The sequence below is a fragment of the Pagrus pagrus genome (genome assembly GCF_965226575.1).
Source record: "Pagrus pagrus genome assembly, chromosome: 11".
NCBI lineage: Eukaryota > Metazoa > Chordata > Actinopteri > Spariformes > Sparidae > Pagrus > Pagrus pagrus.
In genome coordinates, this window is record NC_140195.1 from 25330531 (window position 1) to 25354482 (window position 23952).

The window sequence follows — 23952 nt, forward strand, 5'->3', positions numbered from 1 at the left end:
TTTTATTAAGATAACTTACAGTGAACCCCTTTTGCTCAATTGTTCTACATAATCATGCATCGCGTAATGTAATCTAACCTCTAGCTATTTGATTCCTTGATTTATTTCATATTAAAAATAATCTTACTTCTCTGAAAACACTTGAATGGGTGTCATGAAGGATTACAAGCGGACGAGAGTTCACCAGGAGCACCTGAAGGCAGCATCAGGTCTGATGCAGTTGCTGTAGCAGCCCTGCAGGGGGCGTCGATCTACGGATCCTGTTTCCCGTTAGCCCATCAAGCTGCAATATCCAAGCCTTGACATTGCGAAGATGGAGGCTGTTATGGTCTAGACCAGGAAACATAGAAAGCACTAACTGCGAGTTTCAGAGCTCTGTTATGACAACATTTCCAGTCGGTCCAGGTAAATGGAAAAACCCTTCATTGCTTACTTAGCGAGCAAACGTTAGCGTCTTTGCAAAGTTAGATAGCTAACAGAAATGACAGGCAGCTCTGCTAATGTCAACGAACGGGCTAACGTAGCGAACATTAGCTCAGCTAGCTAGCAGCGTCGGCTCAACTACAACGTAGTTTGAGATAACTGATAAGTTAGCACATACAACCGCCAGTTTGTCCTCAACGGCAGCTTCTTGTCTCAACCAGAGACACAGTTGTGCAACGCAGAAGCCAGCCAGCAGCTAACTTGAGCTAATGTCAACAGCGAGATTATGAAGATGTTTTGATGTCAGTGCTAGCTAGCGTTAGCAGGCTAATCATTTTCAGAACCGTTTCCTGGTTATGATTCCTCGGCTTGTTAACGACCCGAGGTTTAGGATACAAATGATTGGTATGTTTAATTCCCTGACTTGGTTAAATCTTACAGAGCATAAAAGCCAGCTAGTTTATTTTTTAAGCTAATATATGCTATGTAATGCTCCTTGATACTTTTTGTTTTCTCTGGAAGGAGAAGACGTAATTGTTGCAACGACATAATAAGATCTGTTTAATGGGTCCTGTTACAGTCAAACTGCACATCAGTCAGCATTTATTTGCATGCAGTGCACCAAATGACTTTAGTTCTAATATGATTAAATCTTTTGTCGTTGCTAACATTATTTTTTACGTCTTAGTCCTGCTTACTCCGTCCACCACTATGCGCTAACGTTGGATACATGAGCAGAGATTAAATCAGATAACCAAACCAAGTAAAAGTTTAAATAGTGCTTTATGGACCTATGATAGCTATCAAGATCAAGTCGATTATCAAAGCAAGTCTCGTTTTGATAAGAGGCGTGTATGTTTCTCGTTTTGCAGGATTGGCAACATACTGACAGTTTTGGCAGAAGTTTTCTCACAACAGAGGGCATCACTGTATGAGTGCTAGATATTAGCTAAAGTTGCCTTTTTAATAATAATTTCCACAACTTGCTTTTTTAACTTGACTGTTTGATTTGTGTGTCTGCAGGTGGGGGCAGGAGGTGTGAGTAGAGTGCAGTAGACATCAGCAGCATGTACTCCGAGTGGCGCTCGCTGCAGCTGGTGGTGCAGAGTGACCAGGGCCACCTCAGTGTCCTGCACACCTATCCCACCAGTGTGGGCACGGAGGTGGCAAATGCTGTGGTCAAACCTCTGGGCACAGCTGTGAGCCCTGTCGCCACAGAGAACATCCTCAAGACAGACAAGGAGGTGAGAAGGAGGTCCACACTGTTCTACCTCGCAACTGTTTGAAATAGCATTTTGATGATTTGGTAGTCTGCCAGGCTGCCTGCCTCCTCACCAATGCTTTGGAGAAAAACTTAGTGCCATATGTTTTATAGTATGTATTTGTAGATAGATAGATAGATAAGAAAAAGTGGGCTATACAACAAGGTTCCCATTAGTAAAAACTTGAGGTTTCTACTCTCCTAAGTTGAGGGTAAGCTGCTATTATCAGTTGTTTGAATGTGATGGAAACATATTTTTGCTTAGTGTTTGCGCAATGATGAAATATAAATGATTTTTACTTTGCGCAATCATTGTTTGATATAACTTGGTATGGTTTGAGCAGGAAATCTTAAAGGAACAGCCTCCTACATACCCGGTGTTGTGCCATATGTAAGCTGTGCCGACATGATATTAACATTTAAGAAGCCAGAATCCAATAAAGTGCTTCCTGTCCACTGCATTCAGAGGACACCTTTATTATACATACAGATATCTATGTCATAACTGTGACAATGTAGATATGGTCAAAAATAACTACACTGTCAATTAACTTTTAAGTGTACACATTGAACCCAATAAGGACAAAGTAAAATACATGAGGAATGCTTACAAATGATCAGGTTTGCACACCTACAGTCATGCGGTTATTCTCTATGTTTCCTTCTTTATACTTCACTTAACTTCTATACATGCACCTGAGTTTTTTTTTTTTTTTTAAATTTCTAGCCTGGCAAACTTTGTGACAAAGACCAGTGCTAGGTTGGATTTGTGCTTTGTGTCACTGTGTCATTAGGTTGCATGCATTGTGGAGCAGGATTTATTCAAGTGCCTCTCTATATTTGGCTTTGTTTTTGATTCCGTTAATCCTTCGCACTTTCCCAGTTCCTGCCATTAAAATCATGGCATGATGCTACCACTGCCCTGTTTAACTGTAGGAATGATTGTCCTGTGAAGTTTGTGATTTACCAGATGTAATGCTTGACATTGAGGCTAATGAGTTACATTTTTATGTCTTAAGATCATAGTCCTTTTGTTCTTATGCTCTCAAAGTCCATTTAAGTCCCACTAGGCAAAACCTAGGTCAGTTGTCGTTGTTTATTTATAAGTGTCTTTGGTATAGCTACTGTAGCATAGAGAGGTGTGACTGATGGAGTGCTACAGAGATAGCTTCTCCTATCTCTGCAGGAAGCTTAGGCCTGAAACACAACAGACACTTAGTAGCTGTTGTTATAGTTTCCCCTTCACTTCACCTTCCATGTTAATGAAAATGAACATAGTTTTGATGCCTGTGCATTTCTTTTTCTTTTCTCTTTGTGTTCTGCATAGACCATACAAGAAATATACTTTGTAAATGGCTATTTTTATATCTTAAAGCCTATGAGGCACATACATTTTCAGAGATCAGCAATAATAGTATGTTCAATAGGGATGTCTCTTTGTCTAATTCAAGCCGTCTCCTTTGTGCTATGACAAGACACGCACCGTTGTCAGCAAGTGAACTGGAGAGCTCACAGAGAGCCAGTAGTTTCAATTAATGATATGACAGCATGTGTCAGGAAGGGATGTGAAGAGAACTGCGTTGGTTTAAAAATATTTCAGTAATACTTTTCAGGTGCACTGTGCATCTCAAGTGCTGCTGTGGCTTTGAACTTCGCTTCATGCTGAGGATAAAGCTTGGATAAACTTTCCTGCTACTGATCCCCACTGACTCTCCTCTGTCTGACACAGAACACTGTAGGAAATTAAAGGGAGAGCTGTTGCGCAGGAAGGCCGACTTCAGGTGACAAATACGTAAAAGCAAAGTCTTGGATTGGACTGATGCTGAACATACAAGTAATTAGATCAGGATCACGGGCAAAAAAAACATGATTGCGACATCTCCCGTCTTAATGTTGTCTATGAAACATGAACATTCGTGTTTAACATTCAATGTAGAATGACTATCTGGCTTTCATTCGTCACATGCCTTTTAAATATTTTCGGTCTGTTTTTGATTCTGCAAGAAACAAAGAAACATGGTTTAGAGAGGCAGTGTATTGTTATTGCTATCATCATCTTGCCCTTAACCTTTGGTCTTTCTTGTTATGAGACACTAAATCAGAGCTAAACTGCTTAAGGGTACTCACATGACACAGTACAAGCAGCAGAATATAAAACTGCTGAAAAAATGTTTTGAGAGCTGTCACTTGCCTTGTCATGTGCAGTAGGATACGTGCCTCCTCGACAGCAATATGCTATGAAATAAACCAAAAAGCCACAACATGAAAACATTTACGTACATTAACGAGATTGGTTTGGTTCCCAGGTGAAGTGGACCATGGAGGTGCTGTGTTATGGCCTCACCCTCCCCCTAGAGGGGGACACCGTCAAGCTGTGTGTGGATGTGTACACAGACTGGATGATGGCCCTGGTGTCGCCCAGGGACTCAATGCCTCAGCCTGTTGTCAAGGAGCCAAATATGTACGTCCAGACTATCCTCAAACATCTCTACAACGTCTTTGTACCAAGGTATGTCAGAAATGTTCACATTTCTCCTCTTAAATTTAAATGTATTTTTGGTGGATGATGTATTTGTTTTTGTCTGTGGTTGTCATCCTCCATGAAACTCTGACTGCTGTTTGCTGTGCACTTTCTCTCTGATTTCCTCTGTGTCCCCTCATTTCAAACACTTTGTGTCTCCCTTCAGGCCTGAACAGCACAGTCTGAACCACATCAGGCTTTGCCAGCAAGTTCTGACTGCAGTCCAGAAATTGGCACGCGAGTCTGTTTCCATGGTGAGGGAAACCTGGGAGGTGCTGCTGCTCTTTCTGCTGCGCATCAACGACACATTACTTGCCCCGCCTACAGTTGGAGGTATGCCTCTCCCTGTGTCACACAGCCCCTATTACTGTATCATTATTAATGATGATAACTAAAATGTCCCCTCTTTCAGTTGGGGTGGCAGAGAAACTGGCAGAGAAATTGATGGCAGTGCTGTTCGAGGTATGGCTACTGGCATGTGCCCGCTGCTTTCCCACTCCTCCTTACTGGAAGACAGCGAGGGAGATGCTGGCCAACTGGAGACACCACCCTCCTGTTGTAGAGCAGTGGAGCAGAGTGGCCTGCGCCCTGACCTCCAGGTTAGAAAGGCACCACTTCATCTTCATTTGGCCTTAGACTTAGTACTGAGGATTAATTCAGTTTGTCACTGAAGGTTTGTTTTGTTTATGTTTGAAATTTTATGGGTTGTTCAACAAGAGTTAAGATAGTTGGTCACTTGGCTAAACAGTAGTAGCCTTATATACAATATAAATTGTTGTTCTTAATAATGACAGTACGAATAATAAGATAAGTGCCTGTATTCTCTGCAGAGTGTGCTTGTGCGTTTGTGTCTCACTTTTTTTTCAATCCAGACTTTTGCGGTTTACCCACGGACCATCCTTCCCACCTTTCAAAGTTCCTGATGAAGATGCCAACCTGATTCCTTTAGAGATGGACAATGACTGTGTGGCACAGACATGGTACCGCTTTCTCCACATGCTGAGGTGCATAAATGCTCATTTTTCTGGGTTTTAACTTGAAAAACAGATGTTTTCTCCCATAAAACTCATAAAACTAACTCTAATCGACACAGATGAGGTTTGTTATGTGCTGTAAGAGACAAAGATGTTGAAGCATAGGATGGAAGTACCTCATATAACCATCTTACTATCAAAAAAACTAATACAGTGGCTGGTCATTTTATTTTGTATGTTTTCATCCATCCATACCTCTTTACCTTACTTCTATCTTGTATTCATTCCTTCATCCCCTCCCTCATCCTTTTTTCCTTCCATCTATCATCTAGCTCCAAAACATCCACCTAATGGTGGCACTGCAGCCACAGTCTAAACTTTGAGACTCGTTCACATTCATAGATCATTTAATCATATTTGTTAAAGTCATCACGTTTTTCTTTGGTGGTTAGTCCCAAATTCAATTCGAATGTATACACTATCACAATGCAGCTGTGTCATCATCTCACTACTGACAGTTATAAATGTGAGAGAACTGATCCATTCTTTACAAGCCACGGCAGAATCAAATATCAGATAAATCCAATAGGCTTGAGCTGCATCTGCAAGCTTTTTGCTTAATCCATATATTTCCTTCTTTCTCTGTTTGTTTTTAGCAACCCAGTGGACCTGAGCAACCCCGCGATAGTGAGCACCACTCCAAAGTTTCAGGAACAGTTTCTTAACTCCAGCGGTATCCCTCATGAAGTGGTGCTGCATCCATGTTTGAAACAGCTACCCCAGATCTTCTTCAGGGCCATGAGGGGTGTCAGCTGCCTTGTGGATGCCTTCTTAGGTAAGGGGATACAAAGTAGTGACTGGTTGTAAATGTTCATAAGCCACCAGAGGAATGAAATAATAAAACATAGCAGAAAGATCCCATATGTGTTTATGCACATTTTAGTCATAGTAATAGTATGTTGTTCAGATTACCTCTTGTTTGGTTTTATAGATGTTTTGTAAGTTGTTCCTACCTTCTAAGTCAGCTACCTACTTTAGTAAGGTGACCCATCACATACCGTATGCTTTTTCTATTGTCAAAGTTACATATTTGTTGCATGGACGGATTTCTCTGTTCCATTATTTGCAAAAAAGATGTTAATTTGACAAAAATAAAAGCAGCTTAATGCTTGTTGTAATCTATCTTAAGCAAATTTTAAGTTTCTTAAGTTAATTTTCACACTGTATTGAAATCAAAGGATGCCAGAGAGTTTCCAGTTGTTATTCAGCCACTACTTTTAAGTAAAAACAAGATGGAGGATGTCAGTCAGCAATACCTGTATTAAGTTTTGAATAGAAATATGTCAGTGTGTATTTTTCTCTTTATACTGTAGGTGTCTCTGTTGAAAAGAGAGATGTACGGGAGAGGGTGTTCACTTTTTGTCCAGTGCTGCTTGCTCATGGTACAGACATCAGCTGATACGTCATGTAATGAGATGGGCATATGATGGACTATTTATTGGTGGTGATGATATTAACAACTGGGGTTAGACTTGATATAGCAAAATGATATTTCCCAAATATTCCGACAAAACTACAACATCAGCAACGAGGGGTGTCTTGTGGGCACAAGAAGTGAATCAAGATGGATTGATATCAATTAATGCTGATTTGTACCTAACCATTGTCTTGCATGTCTATGAATGAATATTGTCTACAATCAACTCACTGACTCTCAAACCAAAAACAGCTGCAAATGATTGTATTTAACCGTAACAAGTTTTGTCCACTGGAAGAGTTGTGGGATGAAGATTTTTTTTCTTGTTTACTAATGCTAATCAGAAATATTTATCCCCCAAACACAAAGTCTCTTGCTCATTTTACCTATCTGTCTACAGGTATATCACGTCCCAGAGCTGACAGTGCCCCACCCACTCCAGTCAACAGAATGAGCATGTCCCCGCCCCCCTCCATCACCAACACCACGCCCCCTCACAGCCGCAAGCAACGGCATACAGTGGTGACCAAAACCACGAGCAAGAGTTCAACTGTAAGTTCAAGTGTTACATTAAACTGTATGAATAGTAATATAATAATAATAGTGCAGTTTGAAAAAGTTATTATAATTTTTTTACACTATTTGCAAGCTGATCGACAGGCAGACCAGAGCTAATACATTGTGACACATTTTTGCCTAGAAAACATTTTTTCACAAGAAAACAAAAAGTTGTTTCCTCTCATAACTGACAAAAGACAAGAGTGTTTCATATGGTTTGCTTTGAAACTCCCTGACGCACCCCACAGAGCTGCATGTGTATGTCGTGGTCCACTCTTATGAATCTTACGGAGTCGTTTTCTTGTGATAAATTATTCTGTTATCTTGAGAAAACTGTTTTTTGGTCCCTCAAAATAAATAAACCAGTTAACATGAGAAAACAAGCTTTGTTATTGTGAGATAACGAAAATAATTAAATCCCGATCTCGTTGTCTTCAGTGATATCGTGTCTCCCACTGTTTGTTTTGTCCTATTAATGTGGAGAAATTTTAGAAAAACTGTGCTGTCAACAGCAGCCCAACAGATATCTTCCTTTATCCATCCCCACCCTGCAGAGCAGTGGTAGTCAGCCAACCAAAGCATCCCAGCAGCAACAGCAGCAGCAACAACAAACTTCGTCCTCCCCGACCCTCCTCTCCAGCCCCAACCAGAGCAGTTGGGAGTCTCGGCCCCTGCCGGCCCCAGCACGGCCCAAGGTCAACAGCATTCTCAACCTGTTCGGCCAGTGGCTTTTTGACGCCGCTCTGGTCCACTGTAAGCTGCACAGCGGCCTCAGTCGAGACCCCAGCATGACTGGTAAGAAGTCAGACTGTGAAACTAGTAACGTTTCAGTTTATGCATGGGCAGGTGGGTGTTTTGTTGCCGTTCGTTAGTACATGTTTTCGTGGAGTTATCTGTGTTTTTGGTGTCTGTTATTTTTTAAATGTATGTCGTTGGGATATCCTTTCCTTTTTTCACCATCTTCTCTGAAACTTGTTTGTGCCTTTCTATGTGTGGAGGGCTTGGTTAGAAGTGGCCTGGTATGAAATTTCCATTTGATTCTAATCCATTTACATCTTCCAACAATTTAAACTTGGCTCAACCTTTATGTAGATTAGGACCTCATATAGTCATTTTATTGGTCAAATCATCGCTAGAGAAGTCAGTGACAGCATATACAGAACTTGTTATTTGAAAAGAAATTTGGCTCATCATTGGCTCTCCATTTATTTTTCTCTTTTTGGTGTAGTGTCCTGCACGTGTCTACCATGTCTGATTAATGTTAAAGAGTTGTAGTGGGTCAAAAGTCATGTATTGAGGAGAACGAAAAACAATCACACAATTCATGCCTGATATGAATTGATCCCAAAATATTGGATCTGCTTTGATTTTGTGTCTCTCCACTATTTCTGTTATCTTTCAGCCTCTTTTATCCAAATTCTCCTTTCTTATAAATCTTGTAAGTAGGAACGGCAGCTTTTTTTCCTCACTTGATTTGCGTTTCTTGACAAATCTTCCTGCTTTTCAGTTGAGTTCCTCATGATCATCGCCATTATCTCCATTGTTTTTCTGTTCCCACTGCTTGTCATACATATATAAAAGTTCACCAGCGTTCTCTCAGCGTTTCTCCAAAGGTGATGGAATGGGTTTCACCAACTGACCACTTGTCTCGACCATAACGTTGCCAGTTTGTGACAACGCCACCCCGTTTTTTCAGTTCTCATTTTCTTTTCCTTTGGGTCACACTAATCCTTATGATTTAGTTTCAGACCCCCCTCAAGTTCAGCATTAATGTTTCTTGTTATTTCCTTTTGTATTGTCAGTTCACTTGAGTTCTGATTTTATTGGTTTGGTGCCTCAATGCATGAAGTGAATGTTCTGTACCTTGAGTGATAATTGCAACAGCGAGGGGGCTGACACAGGGATTTTGCTTTGTGGTGTTGCAGCTATTACCAGCACACTACCGTTGGTCATGCTTTGTGCCAGTGATAGTTAGAAATTTTATAGCAAACTCTTTGTGTCAGAGTTCCCTTTTGAATGCTTATAAATGGTGTGTGTGTGTGCGTGTGCGTGTGTTTGCAGTCATTGACGTCTTTGTTCCCTCTTGTGATAGCGAATAAACGTCTGCTTTATGGTGCTTTTGTTTATCAAGTTTTTACTATATTTTATTCTAGTGTGCATATAGTGGCTACATGTCTTTGTTTGCCTGTTTCTCATGCATGCATGTAAACAAATGACCACATTACAATTCAGGGTCCTTTCATTCTCTGTCTCTTCCCACTCTCTACAGCAATAGCCACTCAAGTAGGCCTGGAGCTGAGAAGAAAGGGTTCCCAAATGTCCACAGACTCTATGGTGTCCAACCCCATGTTTGATGCTAACGAGTTCCCAGAGAGCTACGAGGCAGGACGGGCCGAGGCCTGTGGGACTCTCAGCCGCATCTTCTGTAGCAAGAAAACTGGAGAAGAGATTCTGCCCGTTTACCTGTCCAGGTAACATAGTAATTTAAAAAAAAATGCAACCCTGAATGTGGCATGCATTGCAATTCCTATCTAGTCAAACTATCGTTTCTAAGATTACACAGCAGTTCCTTTGGAAGAAATTTTTATGTGATTTCTTAGCTCCACGACCAGGTAGGTATATTAATCAACTTATTGTTTCAGCACTAGTGTCATTGTAATTGTAATGGTTATTTTGTAAGCACAACATACACAACAACCTGATCAAACAAAAGTTGACCAAAATTTAGTACATTTTTTGGGACTGAAACTGATCTGAAATGCCTCTTTTCTTTTAAACTGTGCAAGTATTCCTCTTTCTCTTTCTACAGGTTCTACATGGTCCTGATTCAGGGTCTCCAGATCTCCGATTTCATCTGTAGACCAGTCCTGGCTTCTATCATTCTCAACTCTTCCTCTCTCTTCTGCACTGACCTGAAGGGCATCAATGTGGTGGTGCCTTACTTCATAGCTGCCCTGGAGACTATTGTACCAGACAGGTTAGACTGGTATTATTTTGGATCAGTTATCATATAATTTGCATCTTTTATTATCATTATTTAATTTGTGGGATTTCTCTTTAGAGGTTTCCAGAATACTGTCTGTAGTAAACACTGTACTACAAGTGTTTGTAGTTGATGAGTTTTGTTTTACCTCGAACAGGGAGCTGTCAAAATTCAAGATTTATGTAAATCCTACCGACCTGAGGAGAGCCTCCATCAACATCCTGCTTGCCATGCTGCCATTGCCACATCACTTTGGCAACATTAAATCAGAGGTAATGGCTTTGGATTAAATGTGATTTGTGTTTGTGGTATAAGCCATTTTATTTCACTGTAGCTTTTCTTTGTAGCTAATGTAAAAACCCTAATTTCAATGATGTCTGTACCTTAGTTAAGCACAAGTAGGTCGGGGTCTTTACCATGATGATATTGTGCTTCAGGTTCTGTTGGAAGGAAAGTTCAACGAAGAGGACGGGTGGCCTCATGACCAGCCTGTGTCTTTCCTGTCCCTGAGGCTACGTCTCGTCAATGTCCTCATAGGAGCACTGCAGACTGAGACTGACCCCACCAACACACAGCTCATCCTGGGTATCTGCTGTGTTCTTCATATCTTCTTTATCTTTTTATTTAGCCTTTTCACTTACAATAACAGAAAGTCTTAATATGATTGCATATAAAAGTTTTGTTATTGACCCCCCTCTCTCTCCTCTTAGGTGCAATGCTAAATATTGTTCAAGACTCAGCACTGTTGGAGTCCATTGGTGCACAGACTGAAACAGTAAGACTGTTTATCTGCTTAAAAACAATTAACATTTTATGATGCTAAAGGCACAGTGATGAACTGGACATCCTGATATTTGTGTTTTTGTGTTAGGGGAGCATAGATGGGAGCCACATGACTGTGAGAAGTCAGAGTCACAGCCGTACCAACAGTGGCATTAGTTTCACCAGTGGGGGCAGCACAGAGGCCACCAGCCCGGACTCTGAGCGTCCTGCCCAGGCCCTGCTCCGAGACTATGGTAAGACAAACTGCTAATATCATCATGCTCGGTGAATTAACACGATGGTGCCAGCTTTGCATAACAGGCTTGCAGGAGCATTATTTCATGTGATGATGTTACTTATCAAATAACACATTTGTTCTTTATAGCTAACGTGGTTAAGGTGGTATGCAGAGTTAAGAAGCGTTGGGTAAAATGTCTTTGTAGGTGAAACCAAAGTTATTTGGTGTGATGCAGTGCTGTTGTGGTTTCATTTTTCTCTAGTTGAGTGTTTGCAACAATCTTGCCAAATCAAAAGCATTTGAAAGATTTTGTCTTTTCCTTGGAAGGGCTGAGTGATGTTTGACTAAATGAATGTGTTGGACATGATGTGAGAGGCATTTTTGATTTTTTAAATAAACGGATAATGGCATATTCCATTTAATTTGCCCACAAGCTTATTCCAGTTTTTACTGAACACAATGGCAGTTATAGGCGACTCTGTCGAGCAGGATATGAAGGGAGGGGGGGAGTTCCACAGGGTTCCTGTGGGACGGAATGGCTACATTGTGTTGTTAGGCTCAGTACTAGACGGGAAAAAACAAGCGAGAGTGGGCAGGACGAGTCTGGTGGCAGTAGTTTCATACGCAACAGCATATTCAGCCTGGTTTGGGATTTTTTACTCATAAATTTATAAAATCATGGGCTTTTGGACCCAGTGTCACATCCTTTACCTGAGGCTCTGTTAGTTCCAGTGGGTAATACTTTTCTTCTGGAACAAAGCTGAACTATTCCAGCAACTTTACAGTCATGTTCAGCAAAAAGTCAGCCATTTCTTATTTTGACTTGAAGCGATTTAAAAAAAAAAAACTGTATGTGGTATCAGTATAAGCTCCAGATTAAATGGTGAAACTTTTAAATGAAATTGAATGAATTCATTAATATTACAGAAAACTCATGGGAAAATAACAACAACACTATATTCACGTTTCATGTAATTGTTTATCTGATATTAATAAGTAATTGACAGGATTTTTATCAGGTTGGTCGAGTAATTAATTGAATTAGTCCGTTTTAAATGATTATATTATACATAAAGCTTTCTTTTATTTCCAAGTCAAAGCTTGATCACTCAGCCCTCTGCCTTAGCAGTTTATCTATTCATCAGTCTGAATTTTTCTCACACTGTGTGCTACACTGACTGAAGTCTAGTCTAATGCATGCTTACAATACAAAGACATATCTACTGACTGGGCTTCCAGTCCTGTTGTGCTGTATAACCTAGCCATGTTGCCTGAATCCTGCTTTGCTCTATTCTTTGCGGTGTTTGGTATTTCGGGGTGTTATATGGTTTAGCTCTTCCAGATACGGCGGCAGGCCTGCTGGTGCGCAGCATCCACCTGGTCACCCAGAGACTCAACTCCCAGTGGAGGCAAGACATGAGCATTTCACTGGCTGCCCTGGAGCTGCTGGCTGGGCTTGCCAAGGTAAAGCTGCAATGCCCACCACACAAAGAGACTCAATGTAACAATTTGAAATCATTACATCATCATTATGTAACTGGCCAAGCGAAGGTGAGACTGTTGTACAGCTTGCATTTCACCAGTGTTACCCACCCAGAAGCTACTTCAACCTTTCAAACTAATATTTGATAAAACCACAGATGGTGTGAAGGTACATCCTGGATTTGCTCCTCTAAGAAGGCTTGAAGAAAAAACCCTATTTAAGAAATGAGGTTTATTGAATGTCTGTGCCTGTTACCATGGCAACAGATGGCATCAAACTAATCTGCTACATGGCTTTTTAGTTGATTTTAACCCCAGGTCCCAGTTAACTTCTACATCTCCTGCCCTTATACTGAAGAAAACTAATGGTGCTTTCAGGTGGTTAATGTGGAAGTCAGAAGTTTTCCAAGTGCGTCACAAGGGAGTTGCCCACAAACTGTCAGCACAGTTCCACAAATTACCAAAATGAGAGAAGTTTCTGGCTGCAGTTTCTCGGCCTGGTAATGGCTTTGCAGTTGTTCCCAGTTTAGAAGTGCACCTGCTCTGCCACAGTGCTATGAGAGGTGTCAGTTTCCAAATAAGGAAAGTAGTAATTGGCTCTAAAATGTAAATATCTGACACCCGATGTTGCGCAAATGAAGAGTGCTGAGGAGCAGAGAAAGAAGATGTTGAGACAACAATAAGGTTAAATAAATGTACTTAAAATGTAAACTTAAAAGTAGTGTAATTTAACTTGAAACATTTATTTAAAACCAAAAATAATCAAATGTGTACTAATTTAGTTAAACAGCCTGTCGCTTACTCACCAAAGCCTACAAAAACTGTTCACAAGTGCATTCAAATTAAGGCTTTTATAATCTATCTCATGTTCACCATTTTCCTGTATTTTTGTATTGTCTTAACCAGGTGAAAGTGGGAGTAGACTCCGCAGACCGTAAACGTGCCGTCAGCTCTATATGTGGGTACATTGTGTACCAGTGTAGCCGTCCAGCTCCTCTTCAATCCAGAGACCTCCACTCCATGATTGTAGCTGCCTTCCAGTTTCTGTGTGTGTGGCTCACAGAACACCCCGACATGTTGGATGAGAAGGTAGGTTTCAAGTCTTCAAATTTGAATTTCCCTCAGATATGTTATGAATAAAGAGGGATATCATATATTTTGTAAAATTCAACTTTTATCAAGAACATATAGAAATGTGGATACCTTGCCATTTCTCCTTAGAGAAAGTATTAACTGAGTGTTGGTAATTATGTTTAAGTCTAGTCTAAGCTTCATTTATAGGGAAAGACAAATGTGCACTCCTGTTCTGAGACTCTATAACCTTTTTTTTTTTTGGATCAGGATTGTCTGGTAGAAGTTTTGGAGATTGTGGAGTTGGGCATCTCTGGCAGCAAGTCCCGACAGGAACATGAAGTCCGACATAAAGGGGAGAAGGAGCACAACCCAGCTTCAATGAGAGTTAAGGATGCTGCTGAGGCGACTTTGTCCTGGTGAGACTCCTCAAAGTTTCTTCACTAGTTACAAAGCATCTATCTTTTAAAGGCCCTTTTGTTCTTCTATTTTAAAGAGAAATTAAAAGTTGGTTTTGAGGCCCATATACAGTATATCTGTGCTGTCAATTACATGTCATGGGCCATATATTTAGAGGAAAACAAGTACAAAAATTGAAAAGTTGATATTTCATATTTGTTGTGTCCTTTCTGTGAACATACAAGACGTTCTGTTGGATATTTATCCATGTATGTAGAAGGAGAACTCCTCATTGATATAACACTGAAATATTTTGCAGTATATTTGTATTAAACAGTTATCATATTCCTTCATCTGTGTCATGGTGACAGAGTGACACCCAGACATAAGTTTATGACACTGACACAAAAGAGCCATGAACTGCTACAAACTACATTTCTAGCCATGACGTCTCCTCTTCTTAGCTCTTTTTCATCTTCTTATCTACAAACATAGACATTTCTTTTTGTGCACCAATGCTGTTGACATGCTAGCAAACAAATTACTGTAGAAAAATGCATTAGTTCTGCTAATGTTGCTTTCCAGGTTAAATATCCTGCAAACTGACATGGGCTAGTCAGCTGGAGCAATAACACCAGAGTATATCCAAAAAACAAGTGACTCTCAAATTGGGTATTTGTTGTTTTTTCCTGCTGCTAAATGTCCCAGTCATGCTGCAGCTATTGACCCAGTTTCTGTATATTTATGTTCCTGTTTGATGTTTTGCTGTGGTGTTCCCCAGTATCATGCAGGTGTTAGGGGCCTTCCCTTCCCCAAGCGGGACCGCCTCCACCTGCAGCCTGCTGAATGAAGACACCCTGATTCGCTACGCAAGACTGAGCGCCACAGGAGCTAGCAATTTCCGCTACTTTGTCCTGGACAACTCGGTCATCCTCGCCATGCTGGAGCAACCTCTGGGCAATGAGCAGAGTCAGTAGCTTATCATCTATCCTTTGGTGAAAAGATACTAGTTTATTGGATTACTGGGGAGAATTGCTTGGTTCATCTTTAATGTACAAGTAGAGACTGTGTCACCTGCCAAATACCAAGTACTGGCAAGTTAAAACCAAAGAAACAACAAGTCCGTCCTGTTTCCCTATAAATGAGAGCGTCTCTGTCCTAACAGACCCCAGTCCATCAGTGACAGTTTTGATCCGAGGGACGGCTGGCAGACATGCCTGGACCATGCAGCTCTTCCACCAACCCAGAGGAGCTCGGGCCAATCAGAGGGTGAGATCTCTCTGAAAAGCAACAATGCCAAACCGATATCTCCTCAGAAATGTTTAATATGAAATGTTTGAGTTTTGCTTTTATTTAACTTACAGCTCCACATCCTTTTCTCTGATAACACAACTCTATTCCATATCTCGTCTACTGCTCTCCTTCCACAGCAGGTGTTTGTTCCTGAGGGCCGTCCAACGCCCAACAATGATGTGGGGATCAAATACAACGTCAAGCAGAGGCCCTTCCCTGAAGAGGTGGATAAGATTCCTCTAGTCAAAGCTGATGTCAGTATTCCTGACCTGGATGACATTGTCAGTAAGGAGGTGAGATCAGCTTCCTGTTGAACCCTGTCACTGATCTTGTATCCACATTATGACTAATTACACACAAAAGTAAATTATTCTACTATGGCCATGAACTAAAATAGAGCCATGCAGTCAATTATTCACTCATATTATGTGTTATTATACAAAATCAGGTGAGTTGTATGGGCTGGCAGGATGATTCAAGAGCTCCAAATACACTGATGAGTAATCACCGACAAGTGAGTTGTTGTAGAGATAAAATTTCACCTTTTGGGTGTCTCTTGGGGGAAAAAAGGGTCAAATCATGTGGTTTGGTGACGAACGTGAAGATCATTTTGTTTTGTTTCTCAATCCAATGCAACACTCGTGCAATGATTTGTGGCTTTTAATGCAATCCAAAACCACTACTAACTTCAGTTTGAAAAATGAACACAGAGTTGACTCAACACCTCTTTGACACAGTCAACACAGAGAACTTAAAAAAGACTGGATGTATTAAAGAGCTGTTGAAAATTGTTCTCCAGTTAAGTGTTTGAGCAAGATGCACACCATTGACTCCTTCAAATCAGCTTTGGGAGGTGAAACCTAGGTATTTGGACTGTGGGACTTGCACTCTGTGGGTTCATGCCGAATGTATGAAACCAGCGTCATTTATTAGCCACAGCCTCTTAAAATTGTGGTTTTTTTTAAAATGCCCAATTTCCCTTCGTATTTCCAGCTGGAAGTTCAGCACGACAAGCTTCGAATTCTGATGACCAAGCAGATAGAGTATGAGAACGCCTTGGAGCGGCACAGCGAAGAAATCTGGAAGTCCAAGCGTTACCCTGACCCACAGACAGACTGCAAACCCCCTCCGCCCTCGCAGGAGTTCCAGACAGCACGCCTCTTCCTCTCTCACTTCGGCTTTCTGTCTCTGGAGGCGCTCAAGGTTGGTAAACATAATTTGTCTGAAAGGTTTTTCACCAAAAAGCTCTGGGATTGAAACTGCGGGAAAGATTTTTCTGCCAATATTAAATATTGTATGCAAGCCTTCCAGCTACTCACACTGCATTGTGATTCTGTTTAAGTCTGTGTAATAAATAATAACAAAAAATGATAGTGATACTGTAATGTATAAATCATTAATATTACATACTGTATATTTATAACACTGTTATTGTTATTATAATTCATTTAGGATGTATGTATATAACATTTATTATTGATAGGAGCCCAACAACAGTCGTCTACCTCCTCACCTGATTGGCCTGGAGTCGTCCTTGCCAGGGTTTTTTGACGACATCAGCTACCTGGACCTGCTCCCCTGCCGACCGTTTGACACTGTCTTTATTTTCTACGTGAGGGCTGGACAGAAAAGCAGCCCAGAGGTGGGAAAACACACAACAGAATCAGTGTAAAATAAAATGGTAGACTGTATAATGATTGACATTTATATATGGAATGAAAATGTACACATGTTGACCTTGTTACTTCTTTCACAGTGTGTGTATAAAAATCTCTGATTAAGAATGGATGTGTTCTCATGCTTATGGTGTTCAGATCCTGAGGAATGTGGAGTCATCGTCCAGCGTCCAGCCCCACTTTTTGGAGTTCCTGCTGTCCTTGGGCTGGCCTGTGGATGTGGGACGCCACCCAGGGTGGACGGGACACCTAGATACCAGCTGGTCCCTCAACTCCTGCTCCGACAGTAATGATATGCAACCAACAGGTAAGCTGCAGAGCTAACTACTGAAGGCTGTGGAGGAATAAATGGCAGCTGTTATCTGTATGTTGGATATTCGTGGTAACTAAGTCAATGTTTAACTTTTTTTTACTGTAGAGGAAGCATCTACTCCTGAGGACACAGGAGGTTCAGTGTTCAACGGGGAGAAGAAAGTTTTGTACTACGCTGATGCTCTGACAGAGATCGCCTTTGTTGTTCCGTCTTTGACAGAAAACTCTGGTCAGCATTTGCTCCCTTGAATATGAATTGATAGATATCGTCCAGTGAGGGATTCATGGTTAACACAGTTGTCATTTGCTCTTTTGTCGTTTCCCAGAGGAGTCATCAGTGCACAGTGACTCCACAGTGGAGGCAGACACCAACACAGACCTCATGCCTGGTTTACACAAACAACCCAATCTCACACTGGAGCTGTTCCCCAACCATTCTGAAAATCTGGAGTCTGCCAAAAAGGTAAAGTGAGGCTTATGTGGGTGTAACTGAACTGTATGCTGACAGCACTGCTTATGCTTTCTATTTTATGTTGTGTTTGCTTAATTTAAACTCTGTGTTTTGTGCTATTTCTGTAGCTTAGTCCTTTGGTAAAGACAAAGAGGTCATCGACTGGAAAGTCTTTCCCACCACTGGGTCCTGAGACAAAGGTGTTTGTGGTGTGGGTGGAGCGCTTTGATGATATTGGTAGGCACATTCTCTTTTTACTGCAACCCTGTCCTGTTATTATGTGGAGGATATATTCTGTTTTTTATACTGTTTACTGTTATAATGTTTTTTTAAACTCCACACAAAAACTTTTGGTAAAAAATAATAAACAGTTCCTGTTTCTTAAGAACGTGACCAATGGAGTGAGATACATGAATGTCATTGTTTTTGTGTTTTTAGAGAACTTCCCGTTGTCTGATCTCTTGGCGGAAACCAGCACGGGCTTGGAAGCTAGCATGAGCAACAGCACTTCCTGCAGGTAATCACATGTTTACACTCAAAACACTTTGCTGCGTGTTTGGAGAACATATGGTTTATCAACTGGTTGTAGTCAGGTGCAAGAAAGAAGAAGAAGAAAAAAAACATTCTGCAAACCAGCCCATGTTTTACGTCTGTTTATTACACAGGAGAACAGACAGAGCATAAACAAACAGTGCAAAAACAGGAAGTGCAACATGCAGTGTGTGCAAAAGCAGGCAGAGAAAAGGAACTGCGGCAGAGCTGTGACAATGGTCACGACTGTAAAGTGGCACAAAGGAAAATTCAGTTTTTGTGAAATATGAGTCATATGTACATTGTTTTGGATGTCCTTTTTTAAAGTTGACATAACTTGTTACTAAGCAGCTTTGTTGTAAAGATTGTGGATAGATGGACACCAGATGAGGCCACAGACCACAAGCCTCAAACAGATATAAATGGGTTGTTTTTAACCAAATGAACAACGCCACTTTTGAAAGGGTGTTGGCTGGAGGAGTGTGATCTGATGCAACATGATGCAACTGCCATTTCATTAGTGACATAACTAGTTTTCTGAGTGCCAAGATCCCTTGAAAAGATAATGGCTGGGTGTGAGCTGTGAAGATCGCCATGTTCTCATTTTCAATTAAAAGAGCAAGAACTGCATCAGAGGAGGCCAGTCAGGTTCAGTGAAGTTGTACATGATTGTAGTCTGTAAGAATACATGGTAATGCCAAATATAAATTAGGTCTATAAACGATGTGCTTTTCATTTGTTTTGTATAGTGCCAGTTTCTCAATATTATTCTACTGTATATTAATGTATTGTTGTAGTTCGTTGCAAATCACCTACATCATCTTCCTTTTCTGTTTTTCTAATTGTCTGCGCTGCAGGTCGGGGTTACTTGAGAAGGACGTTCCTCTGATCTTCATCCACCCTCTGAAGACGGGACTCTTCAGGATCCGGCTGCATGGAGCTGTGGGTAAATTTGGCATGGTGATTCCCCTGGTGGACGGCATGGTGGTCAGCCGCAGAGCACTAGGTATTATATCTCTCTCTATGTCTTTGTTTATCCCTACGTACCAAGTGTTTCCCTTTTTTGCCTCATGAGAAACAACAGAGGCAACAAGTCTTAATGCATCACATGGTTTTACAGGAAATCTATTCGGATCATTGATGAGCTCACTGAAATAGTAATCTGCACGCATTAATATTTTATGGTTGACATTTGAGTGTACAGGAAATGAACTCCATTTAATCTATTTATATAGTTTTTCATTGCAGAAGTTAATGGTTGGTAATATGACCAGGGCATGGGTGTGATATGAACAAGGTTCAGTTGAACTGGTACTGCTAAACTTTGAATTTTACTGACTGTAGCTTGTGATTGTTTATCTTACCTGTCTTAAAGCAAAGTGCTTGTCATACCACTTTTGGCCAGTAGATGGCTTTCTTTGGCTTTCCAAAACATAAATGTACAAGAGAAATGCATAGAGTATTTAAAAGAATATATATTTAACTCTGTCTGTTAGTCAAGAAAAATAGTAAAATGTTGGGATATCTTTCCCTGCCCTAATTTTTATCTTCACTACTTTTGTCTCAAGAAAAGTTGCTATAAATGTTCATGCTTTATAAGTTGTTATAGTATTCATCCATCTTATGAAATTTCTTTGTATCTCAAAACTGTCTACTTTGACCTGATGATCTCCTGTGTTTGTGTCCCTCTATCAGGTTTTCTCGTGCGCCAAACGGTCATCAACGTGTGCAGACGGAAGCGTCTGGAAAGTGACTTGTACAACCCGCCTCACGTGCGGCGGAAGCAGAAAATAACTGAGATTGTCCAGCGTTACCGGAACAAGCAACTGGAGCCTGAGTTTTACACCTCGCTCTTCCACGAGGTGGGGGAGGGGAAGCCTCACCTCTAACCCCCCTGTCCTGTCCTAACACTGGCTCACAAGCGCACACAGCAACACATACGCATACACACCGTTATCCTATACTCACACACCATTTACAACTGTGCGTACACAGACACACACACACACACACAACACACACACACACAGAATCTTTATATTTATACTGTACTGTTTTGTTATTTATATGAATACATATATCAACACTGTCTGCCTTTGACTCCGAGAGCAAAGTGTCAAAAACCATGCCAAGGCGGAAAAAGCTACATTTCTATGTCGCAGCCACTCGTTGAAGATTTGAATGGCTGAAGCTCAACAGTGACTGTCTTTCCTCATTTAGGTCCATGCTTTGTGGCGAAAAAAGAGTTTCTGCTTGTCATTAACTGCAATACAATAGTTACACTGTTGGCCTTTCTGAAATTGTAAAAAAAAGTTTGTCCTTTAAACCCTGTGATATGAGTGAACTTCATGATGGTTTGGTAATACAGACTTGTGTCCAAAATCCAGATCTGATTATCTGTTTTTGTTTCAATCAGACAGATTTATGGTTGGATTTTTGCCAAGGAGATAAACATGTCAGAGTTATAAAAATGTTTTATAAACCACACCGCAGCTGCTTCAGGACAGGTGGTTTCAAGAGAGCAAAGAAATGATTGACAACATTAGCCCATAATCTAGTTTTACAACAAATTGCCATCTACATGCAGAGACCACCTGCTAAAGTCTTCCTAGCGCAAACACACATTCGGCCATCCGAGCAACTGACTGAGCACACAAATGTTGCTGTTTATATTTTTTTTTATGTTGCTGATGATTTCTAGGACTCTAACTTTATATTATTGTTTGTGGATGTCATGTTGAGACCTGAGCTGTCTCTGTGCCAGTCTGAAAGTCATCCCATCTCACAACAGCCACTGCACTGTTTTTGTGTGTGTGTGTGTGTTTGTTTGTGTGTGTGTGTGTGTGTGTGTACACGGCCACATGTATGCTTGTTCAGCCAGTCAAATCATTTACACTACAGGGAGTCATAGTGACCCCCCAAAAAACCCTTAAATTGCATTTAAAGATGAATTATGTCACTTTTAAACAAATGAGAATCTCAAGATGATACAGTGCTGAAGATTTCCATTTCCTCTGTTAGGACATGACCTGGGAATTGGTTTCACTTTTAATGCCGGGTAACGTGTGAGTTTACTGATCATGAGAGTAGTTACAGAGCTCCTGGAGTTTGCACTTGATGTTTGCAGAGCTAATATGAAAAGACCACAGACATTGAAGTACCAAACAGAACTAATAGCACAGTTTCAGTGTCTCGCTCCTCCAAACCAATCTGTGGTGATTCAAACGCCAAAACACTCAATGTAGCTAACAGCATTAACTTTAATTCTGGCTGATCCAAGTTGTATTTTTTGAATTAATCTAAACCCAGAAAGAGTACATTTAACCTTATCATTTATATTCAGTTTGGATAACATAAATGTCCAGTTTTGCCTTCACACATCTTTTTCTTTTTTTGGCTTCACAGTTTGTTTCACTCATGTTTACTCACTGTACTTTGGTTTTTGATTCAAGCCCTCTCACTGTCTGCCTGTAACAATGTGAATTTATTTATCACACAGATGGAACAGGGCAAACACCTCTAGTTTCTTTGTTATATCGGAAAGTCTTAATGCACTGAGCACATTTTTTTTTTTGGTTCATTTTCTATTCCCTTTGGTTACCTTACATGTCTTTTTGTACTTTTGTGCATTTTGAAAGAAAAACCCTGCTGAAGGAAGAGTTTTATCTTGTGAAATATGAATGAAGAAGAGGCGTTGAGAAGTTTTTAACCTATCATGTCTAATTGTGTGACTCACTTTTTATGACCGTGCTTTATGCACATGCCTTTTTTTGGAAGGAAAAAAGTACATTGAATATGCTTCAAAGAAAACTACATACAATCAGTCATACATTGTATCCTATGTTACTCCTCTGATGTTTGATCGTATTTAAGGATTTGCCATGTACAGAAGCAGAGGATGATCTGTAAATATATGATAGTGTAAGGCATTTACAAGTTGTCTGTTGCATTCCTCATCTGAGATAGCGAGAAAAGTTCTGTATGTATGCAATTATGTGTGGGAGGATCACAATGGGTATTGAATGTAACATGCATCAATTAAAACTATTATTGACATTTTAATTTGCTCCCATTCCTAACATTTGACTTTTTGTTCACAGCATGTCTATGAGGACTAAATTAAAGGTGCACAATGTAGCTTTGGGAAAAAAATAAAACTGAGAAAGATGCCGATATTTACAAAAGTAATAGGGTAATAATACAAACTCAGAAATGGTTATTTGATATATTTCTATATAAACATCTCACCCTTGAGGGAAATAAGGTCCCCATAAGACAACTAACAAGGTAGTTACTTTGAAGGGTCCCGCAAAAATAAACAAAGTAAAATGGTGTGAAATTGTGTTCTTTGTTTATTCAGTTTATTTGATCATGAAATCAATAAATTAAAACTATCAAAACTATATAGTGCACCTTTAAGCTCCACTTTTAGTTTTTAACATTTAAACGGTCGTTTAGTTTCTCTCCAGGAGCAACTCTAGAATCAAAAGCAGACATTACAGTTGTTCGGATATGAATATTAACACCACAAACGGAATGAATGTGGCCTGCGGTGTTAAAGGTGGTGTATGAATGTAGTGAAACATGCCGGATTTAACTTGATAACACGGTTAACAGCTCCGGGTGACACCTGTGACAATGGGTGTGCCTCCATGTCCTGAAGGTATGAAATGTTAACGTGCTGTGACCGAAAAATATTTATAGTTAGTCTACCATACCGACAGATCATGAGCTCAATGGGTATTTTGACCTTCAAGCTCGGGGGGTGCGTTTCTTTTTATTCATGAACGTACCACAATCAACATCCACCGCGCCCCGTGAGTTGTGCTCATTCTAACCAAAAGTTGCACTTGTGCCTGAATCCACCAGAGGGCGCCTTCCTCTTAAATTTACAAGCTAGCCACAGGTGAGACACCGTTGTGACAGGTAGGGGCCTAAACACCGGGCTAACTTACACATTATAGTACGTTATTAAAAATATTTCATAGCGTTATAGGTTGTAACCCTCAATTGAGGTACTATTCGAAGAAATTAGAGGTAAGTTTTTCATAAATCTTTAAAATATCGTTTTTCTGACCGTTATTTCTGCCTTATGTTGCTGTTAGCATATGTCGCATTCGACAAGCTAAGGAGGGAGAATGCTAACATTTGAATTAGCCACCATTTAGTTTGCTCTTTTTATGTTTTTATTCTTAATTTAATACTTTGAATTCTTCATTTTTGGCAGCACGTTGTGGCTAAATGTTCAGGAAAAGTACGATTATTGAAAGGTAGGCTATATTCATGCTATTAACATATTATTTAAGAAATGTTTATAATGCTAATCAAACTATACACCTAGCCTTACAGGCTGTGTCCATCTCACAAATGAACCTAGTTACATTTTAGTATAAAAAAGGCAAAAAGGTAAATATAGTTGCCTGGGGGCTTGAGTTTTTACTGCTACTTTATGTGCATTACCTTGTTTGTTTTCGTCTTTTATTACATGTTTTAATTTATTCATATATAGTGTATTAGGTTTTCCTACAACACTAATCAAG

The 23952-nt window shown here is 40.3% G+C and overlaps 1 protein-coding gene across 8 annotated transcripts; it reads left to right on the forward strand.

The window, feature by feature from the left end:
• Positions 1-240: 240 nt before the first annotated feature.
• Positions 241-22474, forward strand: LOC311265310 (ral GTPase-activating protein subunit beta-like). 8 transcript variants are annotated; one of them, XM_084366826.1, is made up of 31 exons: positions 241-405; positions 1447-1667; positions 3991-4193; positions 4372-4538; positions 4618-4804; positions 5078-5209; positions 5836-6014; positions 7057-7208; positions 7769-8009; positions 8617-8652; positions 9484-9685; positions 10024-10191; positions 10355-10469; positions 10635-10782; positions 10908-10972; positions 11069-11213; positions 12531-12661; positions 13586-13768; positions 14021-14169; positions 14931-15118; positions 15315-15418; positions 15580-15735; positions 16436-16645; positions 16926-17084; positions 17257-17425; positions 17537-17659; positions 17757-17893; positions 18010-18118; positions 18320-18398; positions 19270-19418; positions 20108-22474. In XM_084366826.1, the coding sequence occupies exons 2-31, from the start codon at positions 1491-1493 to the stop codon at positions 20299-20301; spliced, it is 4557 nt and encodes a 1518-aa protein (XP_084222952.1). In that variant the 5' UTR covers positions 241-405; positions 1447-1490; the 3' UTR covers positions 20302-22474. The 8 variants fall into 8 exon arrangements, with proteins under 8 accessions (XP_084222952.1, XP_084222953.1, XP_084222954.1 ...); XM_084366827.1 differs by having other exon boundaries at positions 15583-15735; XM_084366828.1 differs by having other exon boundaries at positions 12540-12661.
• The last annotated feature ends 1478 nt before the right edge of the window (positions 22475-23952 follow it).